The sequence below is a fragment of the Octodon degus genome, unplaced genomic scaffold, assembly GCF_000260255.1.
Source record: "Octodon degus isolate 3935 unplaced genomic scaffold, OctDeg1.0 scaffold00112, whole genome shotgun sequence".
NCBI classification, from domain to species: Eukaryota; Metazoa; Chordata; class Mammalia; order Rodentia; family Octodontidae; genus Octodon; species Octodon degus.
The window spans coordinates 5,059,867-5,077,419 of NW_004524688.1; the positions used below are offsets into that span (position 1 = coordinate 5,059,867).

At 44.7% G+C, this 17,553-nt stretch overlaps 1 protein-coding gene and 1 non-coding gene across 2 annotated transcripts in view; both read left to right on the top strand.

Moving 5' to 3' along the window:
* The window catches only part of Tcp1 (t-complex 1), a 30,426-nt gene extending 20,579 nt beyond the window's left edge, over nucleotides 1–9,847 (top strand). The window contains exons 6-10 of the mRNA XM_023699286.1: nucleotides 6,376–6,551; nucleotides 7,017–7,140; nucleotides 7,420–7,612; nucleotides 7,744–7,907; nucleotides 9,528–9,847. Coding sequence (XP_023555054.1) covers nucleotides 6,376–6,551; nucleotides 7,017–7,140; nucleotides 7,420–7,612; nucleotides 7,744–7,907; nucleotides 9,528–9,744 — 874 coding nt within the window. The 3' untranslated portion in view covers nucleotides 9,745–9,847. The remainder of the gene's footprint in view (nucleotides 1–6,375; nucleotides 6,552–7,016; nucleotides 7,141–7,419; nucleotides 7,613–7,743; nucleotides 7,908–9,527) is intronic.
* LOC111812103 lies at nucleotides 7,204–7,332 on the top strand. Its single transcript, XR_002817696.1, has one exon. It is a non-coding gene; the product is annotated as a small nucleolar RNA SNORA20 (small nucleolar RNA).
* Nucleotides 9,848–17,553: the final 7,706 nt, after the last annotated feature.

Sequence of the window (17,553 nt, forward strand, 5' to 3'; positions counted from 1 at the left end):
TGTGGCCAGCTCAGCCCACCAGGGGGCGGGGCTGGCTGGCATGTGGTGCTGGGGGATTGAACCGCGGTCCTTGTGCTCTGCCAAGCTTGTTCCAAGTAGGTGCCCTAGACCACTGAGCCATCTCGCCAGCCCCTTAATTACCCTTCTTGTTACACCAGCTGACAGTAAACTGAGTGATGTGTTTCATAGGTAAAAAATTAGCAGAACCACTGATTTTGTGGTTTATAGAAGTGCAAGATTGTTTTGTTAAAGGTGTTTTGTTTTGTTTTGTTTTGTTTTCTTTAAATGTTTCCTTTATTTCTTTTTTCTTTTTTTGGTCAGCTCAGCCCACCCTGGGGGTGGGGTTGGCATGGCATGTGGTGCTGGGGATCGAACCGAGTTTCCTGCATGCTTGCCTAAGCAGGTGCTTTAGACCACTGAGCTATCTTGCCATCCCATTGGTTGGTTTTTTGAGGCAGTGTCTTGCTACATCATCCACTTTGAAGTCAAAGCTTTAGGACTTGTGATCCTCCTGTCTCAGCCTCCCAGAGTGCTGGGATTGCTTGCATGACCCACCACCTATTAAGCCAGGACAGGTGAACTTCTGTTTGAAAGACATTTTATTCAAGACAAACTATTCTATATAAGCTCTAGAAAAATTAGAAAATATACTACACTTTTTTTTTTTTTTTTTTTTTTTTTTTTTGGTGGAACCAGGGATTGAACTCAGGCCCTTGTGCTTGCCAGGGAAACACTTATTCCACTGATCCATCTCCCCGGCCCCATACTACTATTTTTAAGGGGGACTTGTAGTGATACAATATGTGAAAATGTGCCATTTTGTGCAATTTTGATCTCGAGTCGAAATTCAGGATAAAAAAGGCAAGAACCTGTTTATTCGGAGAAGCAGTATACAGCTCAGCAATTTAGAATTGATTATGCTAGGTTCTGGAATTTCATGTGCTGGTCTTCATTTATTGGCGAGCTTCACACTTGCGCTCGGCCCACATTCCATTTTTGTTAGACTGAGCATGGTGGCACACGGGAGGCTAAGGTAAGAGAATCCCTCAGAGTGCAAGGCCAGCCTGAAGCATATAGTGAGACCCTATCTCCAAAAAATACAAATAAAAACCCAATACAGTATTTTTATATGACCTGATGTATATGTTTATTGGGCAGAGTGTGGCAGTCAGACCAAGGTGATTGATATAAATGTCCCCTCCAACATTTACTTTTTTGAGGGGGGTACTCTATATTGAACTCAGCCTTGCGTGTGTCAGGCAAGCACTCTACCACTGAGCCACATCCCCAGCCCCAACATCCATCATTTCTTTGTGTGAGGAACATTTCAAATCTTTTTTTTTTTTTGGACATATGTTCAAAATTCTTTAGATTTATTAATAATTAAATAATATCAGATTGATAATTGGATAAAAACATTTCAAATCCTCGCATTTTGAAACAATCAATTATTGTCAACCATAGTCAACATACTATGCTGTCCAGTGTTCAAAGTTATTCTTTCTAACTTTACCACTCTTAGCCTTTGTTGCTTTTTATCACTCACATGTACAAACCTTTCCTCAGCTCTGAGAACCACTATTGCATTTTCTCCTTCAAGGTATTTGTTTTCTGACATTTTCTTCATTAATTTGAACACATAGTTCAATTAAACAAGGATTTCTTTTACTGAGATTTAGGGCTGGTGTGTATTTTAACCCATCAGCACATACATACTTCCCCCCCCACTTAAAAGGCCAATCTTAGAGTAATTTTCCCGCAGTCCGTTGTCTTCCATCCCAAGAGCTTTGCTTCATTGACCTTTCTCCGCCAACTCCAACTATTCACATGATTCCACTTGAGGTTCTTATGTCCTTAAATGGAAAGCCTCTTTCTCCTACATCCTGCTCTAGTTCCCTGTCCTGCCATATTCCTATAGAAGTGACATGAGAATGCCTTACGCAGAACTGTTTGCTGGTGCTTACTTGTGATTTGCTCCACTGTTTTATTGGCAGCTGCTTGTCAAAAGCACAAGTGACACAGGTGTGAGCGTACGGGTTTGGGGACAGGGAAACTCTATTAGGCTCACTTATGTGTGTTCTTTGTGCTACCATCTCATAGTGTGCTCCCTGGAGTAGTTTCTTTGTCCTTTGAGTTCAGGTATTTATCCTACAGACTCCCAAATCTGTTGCCCAGGAATCAAAACATGAGCATTTACCAGTAATTGAATGCTTTTTAGGCATCCCCAAATCAGTATTATAAAACTAATGAGGACACTCCAGGTCCAGGATAAACTTTGTAGTAATGGGGACTCCTCCACATAGGCAGCAGACTTAAGAACTGAGCTTAATTCTTTTCTACCTAGGAGTCCTAAGTCCCTGACTTAGGAATATTCAAGTTGTGGACTTCCACAACTGTGCTGTATAATTGTTGAATACAAATGACTTGATAATACGAACAGTGTCTTGGAACAGAACTCATTTGTAAATTGTGAACTTATTGTCCCCTTTTTCTTCCAATCTCTCTATGACCACTTGATTTCTGCCTCCAAGTTAAATGCACCTGTTGGAAGGAAATATATGTGTTTGTGTGTATATATACATGTGTATATATATGTATGAATGTATGAGAGTTGGGAAAGATATACAGCTACTTTCTCTTAGTTCAAAAGTTTGTACTAACCTGTATTGAAACTGTTTCACCGCTATTTTATCTTTTTTCTCATTAAAATGAATAAAAAAGGGGCCAGGGAGATGACTCAGTAGAGTAAGTGCTTCCCTGGCAACTGCAAGAGCCTGAGTTCAATCCCTGGTTCCACCAAAGATAAATAAATAAAATAAATAAAAATTAAAAATAAAATAAATGTACCTGTTTCATTTCTCTTGCCTACAGATCATTGCAAAGGTAACCAAACTAGTCAGTCTCAGAAAAACTAATTTTTTTTTTTTGGTGGAACCAGGTAACTTCTTTATACCTCAGTCTAACCCAGTGATGGTGAACGCTGTGGTACGCATGCCGTAGGTTCATCGCCAGGGCTCTAAACTATGCTTTGTTTACTTTCTATTACGTGTTTGTACAACTGTACTGTAACTCTGAAAATATAGACAAAATGGTTCTCTTTCTGTCCACAGTCCACTAATCCCTGGCACATTACTAGTTAAGTAGGCAGGGATAATTAGAAGTAAGCTGTAAAATATCTGGATGTTGTAGAGCATAACTTTAATCCCAGCTACACAGCAGTCTGAGACAGAAGGATTACATGAGTGAAGGAGTTTACAACCAGTATGGGCAGCGTAGTGAGGCCCAACATAAAGTAGGATGACCAGTATAGCACATACACAAAACACTGCTGAAGCTGTTTATCATGCTCAAGTACTATGTACTGCAGGTGACAGTCTACAACTGTACACTAGAAGCACAGGTCCTACAGACGTGAGCAATGTGTGGCACTGTGATATTAAAACAGCTTTCACATAGTTAGGAGAGGAATTTTTCAGGTCCATTATTGTCTTTTGGGACGATGGTTCTATATTTAATCCATCTTTAACAAAAATGTCATGTGAGTGTGGCACATGTCTGTGCCTAAAAACTCAGTGATCTCATCTGCTCACATGGCTTCAGTATAATCTGTATTTCTTAATGAAGGGATCAGTATGATGTTTTGAATCTGTCTTTATCACAATTTGTTGGTCATTTCCCTGATGAACCATACTGCCTCCTGCCATCTTGAACTCAGCAAAGGCTTCAAAACTATTATCCCAGTGTACAATCATTTCCCAAATTGTATTGTACTTTAGAAGTCATTGTACCTAAGCAATAAATTTCGATTTATTCTTTTTAGCTTATGTTCTCTTTTTTTTCTTATGTTATCTTTATGCTATATTTATTCCTTCCTAATATCTGTCTTGCATCTTTCCCATTATATTTTATAGTCTACATCATAGGATCCTTCTCAATCCTGTGGAAAGGATTCTATTAACCCTTCCTCCCCAACTTAAAACCCAAGTTTAAAATAGTCCAATTGGGCCCAGGGATGTAGTTCAGTGGCATATTTACCTTTCTGGAAAGTACAAGGTCCCAAGTGCAATCTAGTTTTACTACAAAATAATGACCAAGTATCTTCAACTAGGCAAAAAAAAATTTTTTTTTTCCTGGCAGAACCAGGGATTAAACTCAGGCCCTTGTACTTGCCAGGGAAGTGCTTATTCCACTGAGCTGCCTCCCCAGCCCCCAAAGTTTTTTGTTGTTGTGTTTTTTGTTTTTTGTTTTTTAAGCGCAACCGGGGATTGAACTCAGGCCCTTGAGCTTGCCGGGGAAGCGCTTATTCCACTGAGCCATCTCCCCCAACTAGGCACATTAATGTGGACTTTTTTTCCAATACTGAGGATTGAACTCAGGACCCTTTGCTTGCCAGGCAAGTGCTTATTCTGCAGAGCTATCTCCCTGGCCCAGTGTGGACTGTTTTTCATCTTCTGTTTTTAACCTCCTACAATTTCAGTTCTAGACCCCTTGACTGGTCCTGCCTAGTGGACTGGATTTGTGCCACTCTTGCTTGTCAGGTGTCGCTTCACACCACCATATGGTAGCGCCAGCCCTAGCACTGATTAGTAATTTTCCTCACTAGATTCAGACAGAAAGCTTTCTAGTGTTTTTACATAATTGTTTTTGGGTTTTTTTGTTTGTTTGCTTTTTTGTATTTTCAAATAATTTTCTTGAGAAACAAATAGCAGTGAGACAGTTTCAAAACCGATTACTGGCACAGTTTCAATAATATGTTGCATATTCTTAGTGGTTATAGGTTGAACAAGATGCAGAAATGATATTCTGTCCACAGACAGTATTAGAACAAATCTCTATTCATGTAATAGACTGCAGCTGTATATCCTATTTTAAATATACACATACAAAATGGTCGTTCATTTGTATCCCCCTTTTTAGTTTAGTTTTGTCAAAGAATTGTATTCCATTGTCATCTAAATATTGTAGGTGTGGGAATTCAGCAAAATATTCCAAAACAGACCAGTAGTCCATAATACTATTGGGTTTTCCATAAGACTGGCAATGTCAGAAGTTGCTGACTTGAGCCTTTTACAGCTCAACATATTAACATGGTTTTATTTTTATACTTTGCTTTTATATTTTTCTGCTGGATGGTTAAGACCAAGATAAAGCAGACCTATATAACAAATGTAGCTTTTGTATCTGATAAGGTCAGTCAAATCCCCTCAGAATTTATCCTGAAACCTTGTACCACAGTCTGTAGATCCTTTGTCAGTGTCAGCCATGTGGATGAATCACGGCCATTGCTTGACCAATTTGCTCTCTGTGAAATCCTGAGAGAATGTTTTCTCTCCATGTGACTCTCCTTAGGCACACTCCACATCATCCATCACTTTCCTCTATGGCCCCATAATCTTTTTTTTTTTTTTTTAATTTTATGTGTGTGTGTGTGTGTGTGTGTGGCCAGCTCAGCCCACCAGGGGGCGGGGCTGGCTGGCATGTGGCGCTGGGGGATTGAACCGTGGTCCCTGTGTTTTGCTAAGCTTGTTCTAAGTAGGTGCTTTAGACCACTGAGCCATCTCACCAGCCCGGCCCCATAATCTTGATCAGAAGATTTGGGACACTACTGAGTTACATGATGTTACAGTACAGGTTCTCTTATGTCCTTAGTCTTCACTGACCTTGAAAGGCTAGGGCCAAATGTTGCTTATTGATTAGGAACTCAATTTGGAATTTGGAAAGCTAAGTGGTAATTTTTCTTTTTTTTTTTTTTTTCCCCGGAACCAGGCATTGAACTCTGGCCCTTGCGCTTGTCAGGGAAGCACTTATTCCACTGAGCTATCTCCCCGGGGCCCCTAAGTGGTAATTTTTCATTGCTTGAATGCATTCATAAATTAGATTGCTGTGTTTTTTTATTTTTATTTTATGTGGTATGGGGGATCGCACTTGGGACCTTGCAATTTCCAGAAAGGCAAATATGCCACTGAGCTATATCCCTGGGCTCAATTGGACTATTTTAAAATAGGGTTTTAAATTGAGGAAGGGTTAATAGAATTTAATCTGCACCTATTTTTGGAAAATGTCTAAAGGAAGTTATACCTGCATTATTAAAAAACAAAAAAGGAGGCCAGGCATGGTGGCACATACCTGTAATCCCAGCACTGAAGAGGCTGAGGCACAAGGACCAATGAGATTTTTTTTTTCTTCCCCCTCAGAACCTTGCATTTGCCAGGGAAGCACTCATACCACTGACCCATCTCCCTGGCCCTAGACCAATGAGAATTTAAGACCAGTTTGGGCTACAAAGTGAGCTCAAGGCCAGCCTTAAGTGCACAGTGAGACCCTGTCTCAAACCCCCAAAAGTAATTCCAGGTTCTTGAAATACTTCTTTTGTAGGGAATCAGATATCACAAAGGAGAGAATTCAGAAGATTCTGGCAACCGGGGCCAATGTGATTCTTACCACTGGTGGCATTGATGACATGTGTCTGAAGTATTTCGTGGAGGCGGGTGCTATGGCAGTTAGAAGAGTCTTAAAAAGGGACCTGAAACGCATTGCTAAAGCTTCTGGAGGTACGTGTGCTGCCTGGTCTTGGGTGAAATGCTTCATGCTGATATGCATGATGGTCTTAGAAGATGGCCGTCGTTTGTCTGAGCCATAAACCTTAGATTTGTAGTGCGTGACTGGTAAGCCCTAGCAGTCAGGAGGCAGCAGGATTGGCAGAATTTAAGGCCAACCAAACATACCAAGGCTTCGTCTCAAGAAGCAAAACCTTTTTCTTTTCAGGACATGTTTCTCAGTATAAAACATGGTGAACTCACTGTGAGAACTAAACATAGGAGTGCGCACCTGTGAACCCAGTACTCCAGAGGCTGAGGCAGGAGGATTGCCATGAGTTTGAGGCCAGCCTGAGCTACAGAGTCAGTTTGAGGACAGCCTGAACTACATGTAAATAGCAAGACTCATCTCAAAAGATAACAAGATTGACAAAGAATCAATAGGAGACTATTTAGTGGTGGTGTAATTTTTCTCAATAGCAACTGTTCTATCAACATTGGCCAATTTGGAAGGTGAAGAAACTTTTGAAGCTACGATGTTGGGACAAGCAGAAGAAGTGGTGCAAGAGAGAATCTGTGACGATGAACTGATCTTGATCAAAAAGTAAGAGCCGCTTTCTGAATCCTAAAGCAGATACAGTTTTGTTGTCAAGGACAAATCCATTTCCTTCCCATTTATTTGCTGCTGTAGTCTCTTGGTGATACGAGCAGTTATACGCATGGGATAGAACAACGTTGGCCGTTGTAGGTTGAGGTGTAGTAACTACGTCATCTCTTCTGCGTGGCCTGGACACTGTCTGTGTGTCAGTGGCCTGTAAGCAGAATTGAACCAGGACCGGTGCAATGAATCACTTTGTAAGAATTTCGTTTTTGCTCTTACTAGCACGAAGGCGCGGACATCCGCATCGATTATCTTACGTGGGGCCAATGATTTCATGTGTGATGAGATGGAGCGCTCTTTACATGACGCACTGTGCGTGGTGAAGAGAGTTTTGGAGTCCAAGTCGGTGGTTCCCGGTGGGGGTGCGGTGGAAGCCGCCCTCTCCATCTACCTTGAAAACTACGCCACCAGCATGGTGAGGATGACTTCTTTCCCAGGGCCGGGAGCTGAGCTTGCGCTGTCAGGGGACCTGGTCTGAGACCCTAGCTGCTGCTGTGGGTTGGGTTTTTTTTTCCCCCAGAGACACCGAACTGTCTTTCTCTTTAGGGATCTCGGGAACAGCTTGCTATCGCGGAGTTTGCAAGATCTCTTCTTGTCATTCCCAACACGCTGGCGGTGAATGCTGCCCAGGACTCCACAGATCTGGTTGCAAAGTTAAGAGCTTTTCATAATGAGGCCCAAGTTAACCCGGAGCGTAAAAATCTAAAATGGTGAGCATTTAGTTCCTTGTCTTTTTTTGTTGTTGTTGTTGTCACCTACTTACCACACCATGATAAATCTTCTTTAATCCCTTTCCATTTATTTGGAACATGGCACTTGCAATGATAGCGGCCATCTTAGAGTGTCAAAAAATGTCACTCACAGATGTATCAGAAGACCTAAATATTACAAGAAGCTTGTTGTTCAGCCAGTCATAACTCATCCAAAGGATGGTGGCTGCTTAACTTTGATTGTTGCCTTGCTTCTCTAGAGTCACTTTACTTGAGGGAAAATGTTAAGATGCATGGATGAGCGGTATGTATTTTTGGGCTCTCCCTTCAGAGTGCGACATGGCTTCATCAGGAATACATCCTAAGGAATATCTCATAAGGTCAGCTGATCCTTGTGAGAACATTACTGAGTGTACTTAATCCAGGGCGGCTGTGATTGTCACTAGGCACACTATTTTGGCCACTACCCTGTGTGTTCATTTCTTTGTCCAAAATGTCATACGGCATGATTACGTATTATCAGAGTCTTAGCCTCGCCTCAGTCTCCTAAACGAGTGGGTGGTGAACAGCTTAAATGAGAGAGACAGGATGTCTGATATTAGGCTGCAGGAAGGTCAAAACCCACTAATGGCATTTGTGAATTCCTGGGATTTGAGAGGAACTTCTCCAGGTGGCTTGTGTTTGTTTGGTGTCAAATAAAGGACAGGGTGAGGCTGGGGAGATAGCTGCGTTGAATAAGCTCTTGCCTGGCTTATTTTGGCAGAATCCCTGGTTTTGCCAAAAAATAAAATATAACAAAGGACAGGGTTATTGAGACAAGCTTCGGAACTGAGCAGGGTCACAGCTCTGTTGCTCTGGAATGGAGGGTGTCAGCCGCCCACGTCCTTGGTTGCCTCAGCTGTGACTATCTTCAAAGCACCATGCGTGTACTCTTTTTCTAGCACAGCCAGAGGTTCCTGTGTTCAGGGCCTTAACCCTGTACAGCCTGGTCTCCAACAATATATTAAGTTATCCTTGGACTCAGGTTTTTGTTTTTTATTTATTGCAGTATTGGGGATGGAACTCAGGACCTTATGTTTTTTTGTTTTGACGGAACTGGAGATTGAAGTCAGACCCTTGCATTTGCCAGGGAAGGGCTTATTCCACTGAGCCATCTCCCCGGCCCAAGGACCTTATGTTTGCCAGGCATGCACTTAAGCCTCTGAGCTGTCTCTCCTACCATTAATTTTTTTTGGTGGGTGGGGAAACATGGTCTCACATTATAAGTTGAAGCCAGCCTTGAACACACTATGTAACCCAGGTTGGCTTCAAAGAGAGCTGGCATTACTGGTGTGTGTCACCATGCTGGGTTTGGAATCAGGGTTTCTTTACTACCATGTCAGCCTTTTGACAAGGCTCCGCCATGCACTTGTCGACAGTCATAATTACTGTATCTGTAATTTTTCATTAGTACATTTTTGTAGTACATATAGTTCCATCCATTGTGGGGCACTGGTCCACGTACTTAACAAACCTTAATTAACTACTGCAGTCTTAAACATTTCTCAGAAACTGAAAAGTAATAGGCTGCTTAGTCAACTTGCAAGAGGTCATTTACCCAGTTTTTTCCCTTAATTGCAGGATTGGCCTGGATTTGATCAATGGTAAGCCAAGAGACAACAAACAAGCAGGGGTGTTTGAACCAACCATAGTTAAAGTGAAGAGCTTGAAATTTGCGACAGAAGCTGCAATTACCATTCTCCGAATTGATGATCTGATTAAGTTACATCCGGAAAGGAAAGAAGATAAACGTGGAGGCTATGAGGATGCTGTTCATTCTGGAGCCCTGAATGACTGACGTGATTTCCCTTTCATTTAATTTATAATGATTTTAGACGTAATGTCTTGTGGCTTGAGTATCACACATTAAAGTACAGCAAGCGGCCAGCTGTGTTGTGTGAGTCAGGAGATGGTTTTCTTCCTAGCTTTGGTCTTCATTTCACAATATATTACAACTTAGTACCTCAGTAGTTTAAAAGAAATGAGATGTAATTCAGACTGAATGTGTTTGCTGTTCAGCAGCTCGTCCTCTGAGCACACATTGCGATTCCCAGTGCACCCATGCACAGAGGCACAGCCCCATCCGTGCTTCCACGCATTCTCCTTCATGTCACAGGGTCTCAGAAATCCAGCAGCCAGGTCCTCCTAGAGGATGGCTTTTCCTCATTGCTGACCTAAATGGAAAAACAAGGTTTTCCTTAGATTATTTTTTAAAATATCCTTTTTATGTTTTTGTGCTTTGAGAGAGGATCTTGTTATTTAATTTAGGCTGCCTCCAGCTTAGCAGGAATCCTCCTACCTTATCCTCCAGGATGGACACGTGGACGTAGATTAAAGACCCATGCTTGTCTTTTTTTTCCTGTTATACCAGCAAACTACTCTTTTTCAGATTGAGTTTTCATATGAAGTTCTTTGGAATAAATTGACACTTTTTTGACATTTAGTGATGCCTGTCCTTGCCCTTTTTTTTTTTTTAAGAGCTAGGGATTGAACCTAGGCCCTTGCATTTGCCAGGCAAGTGCTTATTCAGCTGAGCCATCTCCCCAGCCCCATCCTTGTCTTTTAACTTAAAAATTATCATCCACCATGGTACTGGAATCAAACTGAGGACCGTGTACATGCCAGGCAAGTACAGTTACTAAGCTACCTCCATAGAGCTTTTTACTTTTGAAACAAGATCTGAGTTACTCATGCTTATTCCTCAAACTCGTGCTCCTCTCCTTAACAGGAACTATCAGGTACTACATCTGGTCAGTTTAAGTGTTATTTTTTGAATGTACATTGCCCCATTTCTGAAGAACCCTAATGTAGTCCAGGTCATTTGTCTAGAGAAGCAACAAAGCCAGTGGACAGATTCTCACTGTAGCTCAGGCTGACCTTAGACTCAGTGAACTTCCTGCCTCAGGCCTTCTAAGTGCTGGGATCACATCCATGTGCCACCAGACCAAGCTTAATTTCACACTGTGTATAACCTTAAAATTAGCTTATGAGAGTTAAGTGGTGCACTCAACTGCTTGCAGATTTTACCTTTCCAGCTTAATCCCAGTTCCTTACCTACTGCAGTAGCTTCAGCAGCCTCCTTTATTTCAAATCAACATCTTCCAGGGGCCAGCCTGTTTTTGCAAACTGAAAACAGTGGGTAAGTCTGGATGGGAAGGCTGAAGTTCATTGTTGGCCAAAGAAAAATACACAATAGGAAAAGGCCCTTTCCCTGCCTTGTGGATTGATGTACACACACAGTTTTAGTGACATTGATTCCATCCAGTAAATTAAAGTACCTGTAAAATGTACCTTAAAGAAAAGCCCGGCATAGTGGCACACCCATAATTCCAGCCCTTGAGAGGCTGAAGCAGGATAATTTCAAAACCATCCTGGGCTATCCAGTGAGCTGAAGGCCAGCCTGAACTGCATGGCAAGACAAGTACCATAAAGGACAAACTACATTAAAAAAAAAAAAAAAAAAAGGTGGCCAGGGATATAGCTCAGAGGCATAAGTTCCTGCCTGGCAAGTGCAAGGTCCCAAAATTCAGTCCCAGGTACTGCAAAGAAAAAAAAAAAAAAAAAAGGTGGCCAGGGATATAGCTCAGAGGCATAAGTTCCTGCCTGGCAAGTGCAAGGTCCCAAAATTCAGTCCCAGGTACTGCAAAGAAAAAAAAAAAAAAACAGGTGAAACCTGAGGAGTAACAGCCAGATGTGGTATAAGCATACGACCCCAGCACAAATCGTCACAGATTAGAGGCCAGCCTGGGTTGCATAATTCAAAGACCAGCAACTCTAGTCCCCCACCCCCAACAAAACACCTGGAATGGAATGGAAATCTGAGCAGAGGTCTGTGAGAGTTTAGTACAGAATTACTGGTTATTGGGCCACCTTAGGAGCCAGGGCCAGGGTGTGGAAAGGCTCTGTGCCACGGGCTCATGATGACTCCTCGACCCAAGCTGGGGAGCTCTGGAAAGCTCTGCAGTGTTAGATACAAAGTGTATGGAGGGGCCGGGGAGATGGCTCTGGAATAAGCGCTTCCCTGGCAAGCGCAAGGGTCTGAGTTCAATCCCCGGTTCCACCAAAAAAACATAAAATGTACCAGTGAAACAAAGTGGATATGGCAGAGCAGGTCAGAGAATTCAGCCAGTGTGTGCATCACCGGGCCCTGTGTGTCACTCCAGACTAGGAATCTGAACAGTTTCAGCAGCAGCTACTAAATGGGCATGCCCACAGCCTCACCCCCTCTTGCTGCTGATTATTCGTTAACATGCTGGAAGCCCTACCTCAATCCCCCACTATTGGAGGGAAGAGGTGGGCTCGGAGGACCTAGCTCATGCAGCACGATCCCAGTCTCGAGGGCTGCGCTCCTGTGAGCAGCTCCGGTTCTAGGATAGGTCAGGTCCTGTTTCCAATCCAGGGCTCTCACCAGTTCTGTGGCCACATGCCCTATTCTCTAAGCTTCGTTTGAGTCACCCCCACCTCAGAGACTATACCTGTGGTGTTTTCAGCCCAGCATGGGAGCCCAGACACCTCAGGTAAGAATGCTCACACAGGACAGAAGAGCAAGGAGGTGGCTCGTCTTGCTGCCCCTCCCCCCAGAAGTGCTGTGCTGCGGTGGCAGGTGGCAGGTGGCAGGCATGGTGACCAAACTGAGCCACTAGCTGAGCTGGCCAGATTGGGATTGCCGGCCCCACTGCTGGCTCATGCTGAAGGCTCTTCCGGTGCCGCCAGCCCCAGAGGAGGCGCCCACTGCCACTGGCACAGGTAGCAGGTCAGTCACCTCAGGGCCTTGGTTTTGCTTCTGTTCCACCATCTACTCCATCTTTTCTCCTAGGCCCCAGTCTTCTCTTCTATAACACGAGGATGGCTTCTTGGAAAGGAATGGGTTAATGTGTATGCAAAAGAAGCCTGGATGGAGTCAGGTGTCTCCTGCACACTTGTGACCCCAGCCCTCAGGAGGCTGAGAGCCATCTCACACAAAGCGAAATGCTATCTCAAAAACAAAGGTAAAAAATAAAAAAGCAGTAATATTCCCCCCACAGAAAGTTTGGAGGAGGCATCATAACTGGTAGAGAAAAATCACTTTCATTCTTTCACTTCTTCCTCTTCCATTATTCTAGTTGTGGGCCATTTGACCATTCACTGAACAAGCACTCAGGTGTCTATGGTACCCAGCTCTGAGCTGGCCACACAGGAAAGCAATGAACCATTTATGTCCCTCCAGAATGTTGAGGCAGGCAGGGAGAGGGATGAATACATTTGCAAGGACAGCGTGTGCTAAGATGAAGGGAAAGCCCAGGAGATGTATTTGAACCCAGCCAGGGTGAGCACGCCCCTTCCGGCAGGAGAAGTCCAGAAGCTTCTCTAAGAAAGGAATCCCTGGGGGTAGTCAGATGAAAGAGGAGAAAAAAAGGAAGAAAAAGATATTTTCTCCCAGCACTTGGGAAGCTGAGACAGGAGGATCACTACGAGTCCAATCTGTATAGTGAGATCCTGTAGATCATGTACTAAATACATAAGAAAAAGGAAAAAAAGGTATTTGAGCAGCCCAGTGGTAACAAGCAGCTTTGTGTCTGAAAGAACACATGCATTCTGGAGCAAACTTCTCTTTCTTGGCTCACCCTGCTGTCTTCGCTGTGGTGGGGATTGAACCCAAGGCCTAACACATGCCAGGCAAGTGCTCTGCCCCAAGCTATACCCCTACCAAGGGCCATTTCTCTGAACGTCTTTACTTCCCTTTTTTTTTTTTTTAAATTTTTTTTTAAATTTGTGTGTGTGTGTGTGTGTGTGTGTGTGGCCAGCTCAGCCCACCAGGGGGCGGGGCTGGCTGGCATGTGGTGCTGGGGGATTGGTCCCTGTGCTTTGCTAAGCTTGTTCTAAGTAGGTTTACTCCCTTTTCATTGTTCAAAGGTCCCTTCTTTCCTGAGCCACAAAAGTCCAAAGACCTGTGGTTACAGTCAGGAAACCCCTTCTCCCTTCCACTGCTTTGGAATCCCTACTAGTACCTGAGGAGCTGACCAGGCCTTGACTAGGATTCCAAGCTGACTTCATGCTGTGGCCACCCCCTATACCTTCCTCAGGATGAAAAGGGCCAGGGCTCATCAATGGTTCCACCTAGAGCCTGGAAAGTGGGAATCATCAAAAGAAAGAATTAGCTGAGTCCTGGAATGTGACAGGCTGGGAGATGGAGAGAAAAAGGGAAAGGACAGGTAGGGGGCAGGCGGGGGAATCCCCAGTACGGCCTGTCTGGGGTCTGGATGGCAGGAGGCTGCGTAATCCTGCTCCCCCATGTTCTTGATACCCTTTCCAATCTGAGCATATGAGCACCACGTAACTCCCAGCCTCTGAGCACCAGGAAGCTGGGATTTGAACCTGGTAGTCTGACAGTAGTAGTTAGTCAAGGTGCTTATTACTTCTCTAAGCCTGTTTCATCATCTGCACTTCTGTTTTGAGACAGGGTCTTTGTATGTAGTTTAGGCCTCTAACTCATAGCGATCCTCCCGACAGCCTCCTGAGTGCTAAAATAAAGTATGAGCCACCATTCCCAGATTATCATCAGTAAAATGGGCAAATAAGAGTTCTTACTTCTTTGAGTCATTTGGAGGATCAAATTAGAAAAAGATGTTGGACCAGGCCAGGTGGCAGATGCCTGTAAGCTTAGTTAGTGGAGAGGCTAAGGCTGGAAGATTACATTTTCAGTTCGGTCTAATCAGCTTAGCAAATTGGGGGTTTGCGAGAAGAATGACACATCTCATTGCTATTTGTTTCTCAATAAAATTATGGAAAAAATAAAAAGAATGACAATACAGGAGACATATTTTATAAGATTACTTATAGGGGCTGGGGAGATGGTTCAGTAGAATAAGCGCTTCCCTGGCAAGTGCAAGGGCCTGAGTTCAATCCCCGGTTCCACCAAAAAAAAAAAAAAATAGTCACCCAAAAAATCATGTACAAAAAGAGAGTGCAGAAAATCTGTCCACACCCTGAAGACCAAGGAATTCATCTGAGGGCCTAGATCCTAGCATCCTGCATGAGTCCAGCTGAAGCCCTAGAGCTCATACCAATACCTTCCACAAGTCTAACTGGAGACCTAGAGCCCACGACAGTGTCTCATGCAGGCCCATTTTACTGATCTGTGCTCAAAAGGCCTAGAGGTCAAAAGCTAGAAAGTCTGTGCCAGCGGGATGAAGGATCTGTGCTAGCAGACTGAGGGCTCTGTCCTGGAGCCAGGAAGCCATTGCTCAAGGTATAAGGACCAAAGCTCCCCTGAAAAGTACCATAGCCATCCTCGGCAACAGTGAGGTCCCAGGCTCCTTCAGTGATGAGGAAAGCTGAATTCCATCAGGAAAACCAGTGTGACAAGCTTCTCCAAGAGACTGAGCTGTGTACCATCTTTCCCTCCAGAGCATCAGAAAGTGATGCTCAGGCCGGGGAGATGGCTCAGTGGAGTAAGCGCTTCCCTGGCAAGTGCAAGGGCCTGAGTTCAATCTCTGGTTTCATCAGAAAAAAAAAAAAAAGGAAAGTGGTGCTCAAGATGAGGACCAGAGTTCCCTCACAGTGAACTGAGCCATTCTCAGCGACAATGAGGCCCCAAGTGCCTCCTCCGAGAACAGCCAGGTTCATCAGGAAAGCGGGGATCCCAAACTCCTGCAAGAGAACCAACAGCTTCTAACAGCACCCAACAGCTTCTCCAAATAGCATCCCTAACAGTCTTATGCTGCAGGCAACAATCCTCAGGTGGGCCTCCCACACCCAGCACCACACTGGCTCAATTCAGCAGTATATTATAAGTTGACCACCAGTTGTCAATCCACTGCACAAGTCCTTGTCTCAAAAAATGAAAAGGACCAAGGATATAACTTAGTGGTAGAGTATTAGCTTAGCATCCACAAATCCCTGGGTTCAATTCCCAGTGCTATTAAAAGAGAAGGGTGGGGAAGATGACAAGCAGAAATGGACACTGCTTGAGACCAGTGCGCTCCTCCACAGATGGGCATGCCATCCTCTTACCTGCATTGGCGAGCACCAAGCTCTAGGCTGGGCCCGCTCAGCATGAGAAGGTGAGTATCTCACATGGCAGGAGAAGGAAAGTGGCTCTCACTAGAGCCTCTGCCTCCTGGGATTGGGGCTGGGAACTGATCCTCTAGTGCAATTCCTGACCTCCCCAACCCCTGTGTGATCCCCAACTGCTCCTTCCTAACCAGCCTGCTGTAGCAGTGAGATGGAAGCAGAAGAGTGTGGCGATGAGGCTGCAGCCTGCTCAGCCCCGGCACTGAGGGCCTTCAGCAGGAAGTGGAGAGTGTGAAGCAGAGCAGGACGTGGGCTCAGGCTGATGCTCGCCTGTCCTGCCGGCCCATCTCAGACTGGAGTGCACTTAATGGAGACACGTCCTCAGCGCTCCGACACCATCGCCACAGCACTGCCAGGGCCTCTGCCCTCCAGAAGGTTGAGGAGCACTAGACAGGGAGCTACAAGAGGCCTGGCCTTGTCCTGTTCCCACCAACAACAGTGAAGAAGCAGCAGAAAAAACGGGCTGACAACTGAGGCAGGGTGGCGTGACCCTCCTGGACCAGTCACAGCTCCTCACCCATCCACAGCAGCAGAGCGCTTTCATTCAACAGAGGTAGGAGCCCACCTCAGTGAGCAAGTGCCTCACGTGCAGGTGCTACCGAGCACTCTTTAAGTCAGCAGGAGCCCTGGGCATGGTGAGGGACTCAGCTCCAGGCTTCAAGCTACGGTGGTTCTGGCTGGGGATACAGCTCAGCAGCACAGCACCTTCCTGGCAAGTGTGAGGTCCTGAGTTCAATTCCCAGTACCTGCCATCCCTCAAAAAAATAAATAAATGGGGCCAGGGAGATGGTTCAGTAGAATAAGCGCTTCCCTGGCAAGCTCAAGGGCCTGAGTTCAATCCCCAGTTCAGAAAAATATAAAAAATATAAATAAATAAATAAATAAATAAATAAATAAATAAAAGCTACTATGGCTCCCAGCTCTAGGGAGTTCCAGACTGTAGGCTCAGCTCTGGGCTTTGGACTCCAGTCTGGGCTTAGCTACTGATGGGCCAAGTTTTAGGATCTGAGCTAAGTTTTGAAATCTCACCTGGGATCCTGATACCAGGCTGGTCAGGTGCTGGGTTCTAGCTATAGGGTTCTAGAGTTAGCGTTGATCTCAGGCAATACCCGCTTCTTGGACTGTTACAGCTCCTTACACCCTGCTGTCTTACGGGCAAAGCCACAGGAGCTGCAGGCCCTAGAGAAGGGTGTCTATTTCACTTGAGATACACTTTTCAACAAATAAAGTAGATTTCTCTAAAAATGAATGGATGTGTGCCTTTATTTTATGAGTCAAGGGAGAACTGGGAAGAAAAGCTGTACAGCCGAGTGCTTCTCTGCCATAGGCTGGGTGACAAGCCCTCACTGTGTAGTCCATGGCTGCACTTGAGGCTACGTGCCTGCCCAAGTGATGGGCTCTGGTCCTGCTCACATCCACCCCTCCCCAGCACCTTGGAGTCCAGCAACGCTCCCCACCCCATTTTCAGGGAGACAGGTAATAGAGGAATACAGCTAGTGCCAAAGGGTAGGAGGCCAACCTGAGCAGGACAGCGGGTCAGGTACCTGGAGGGGAG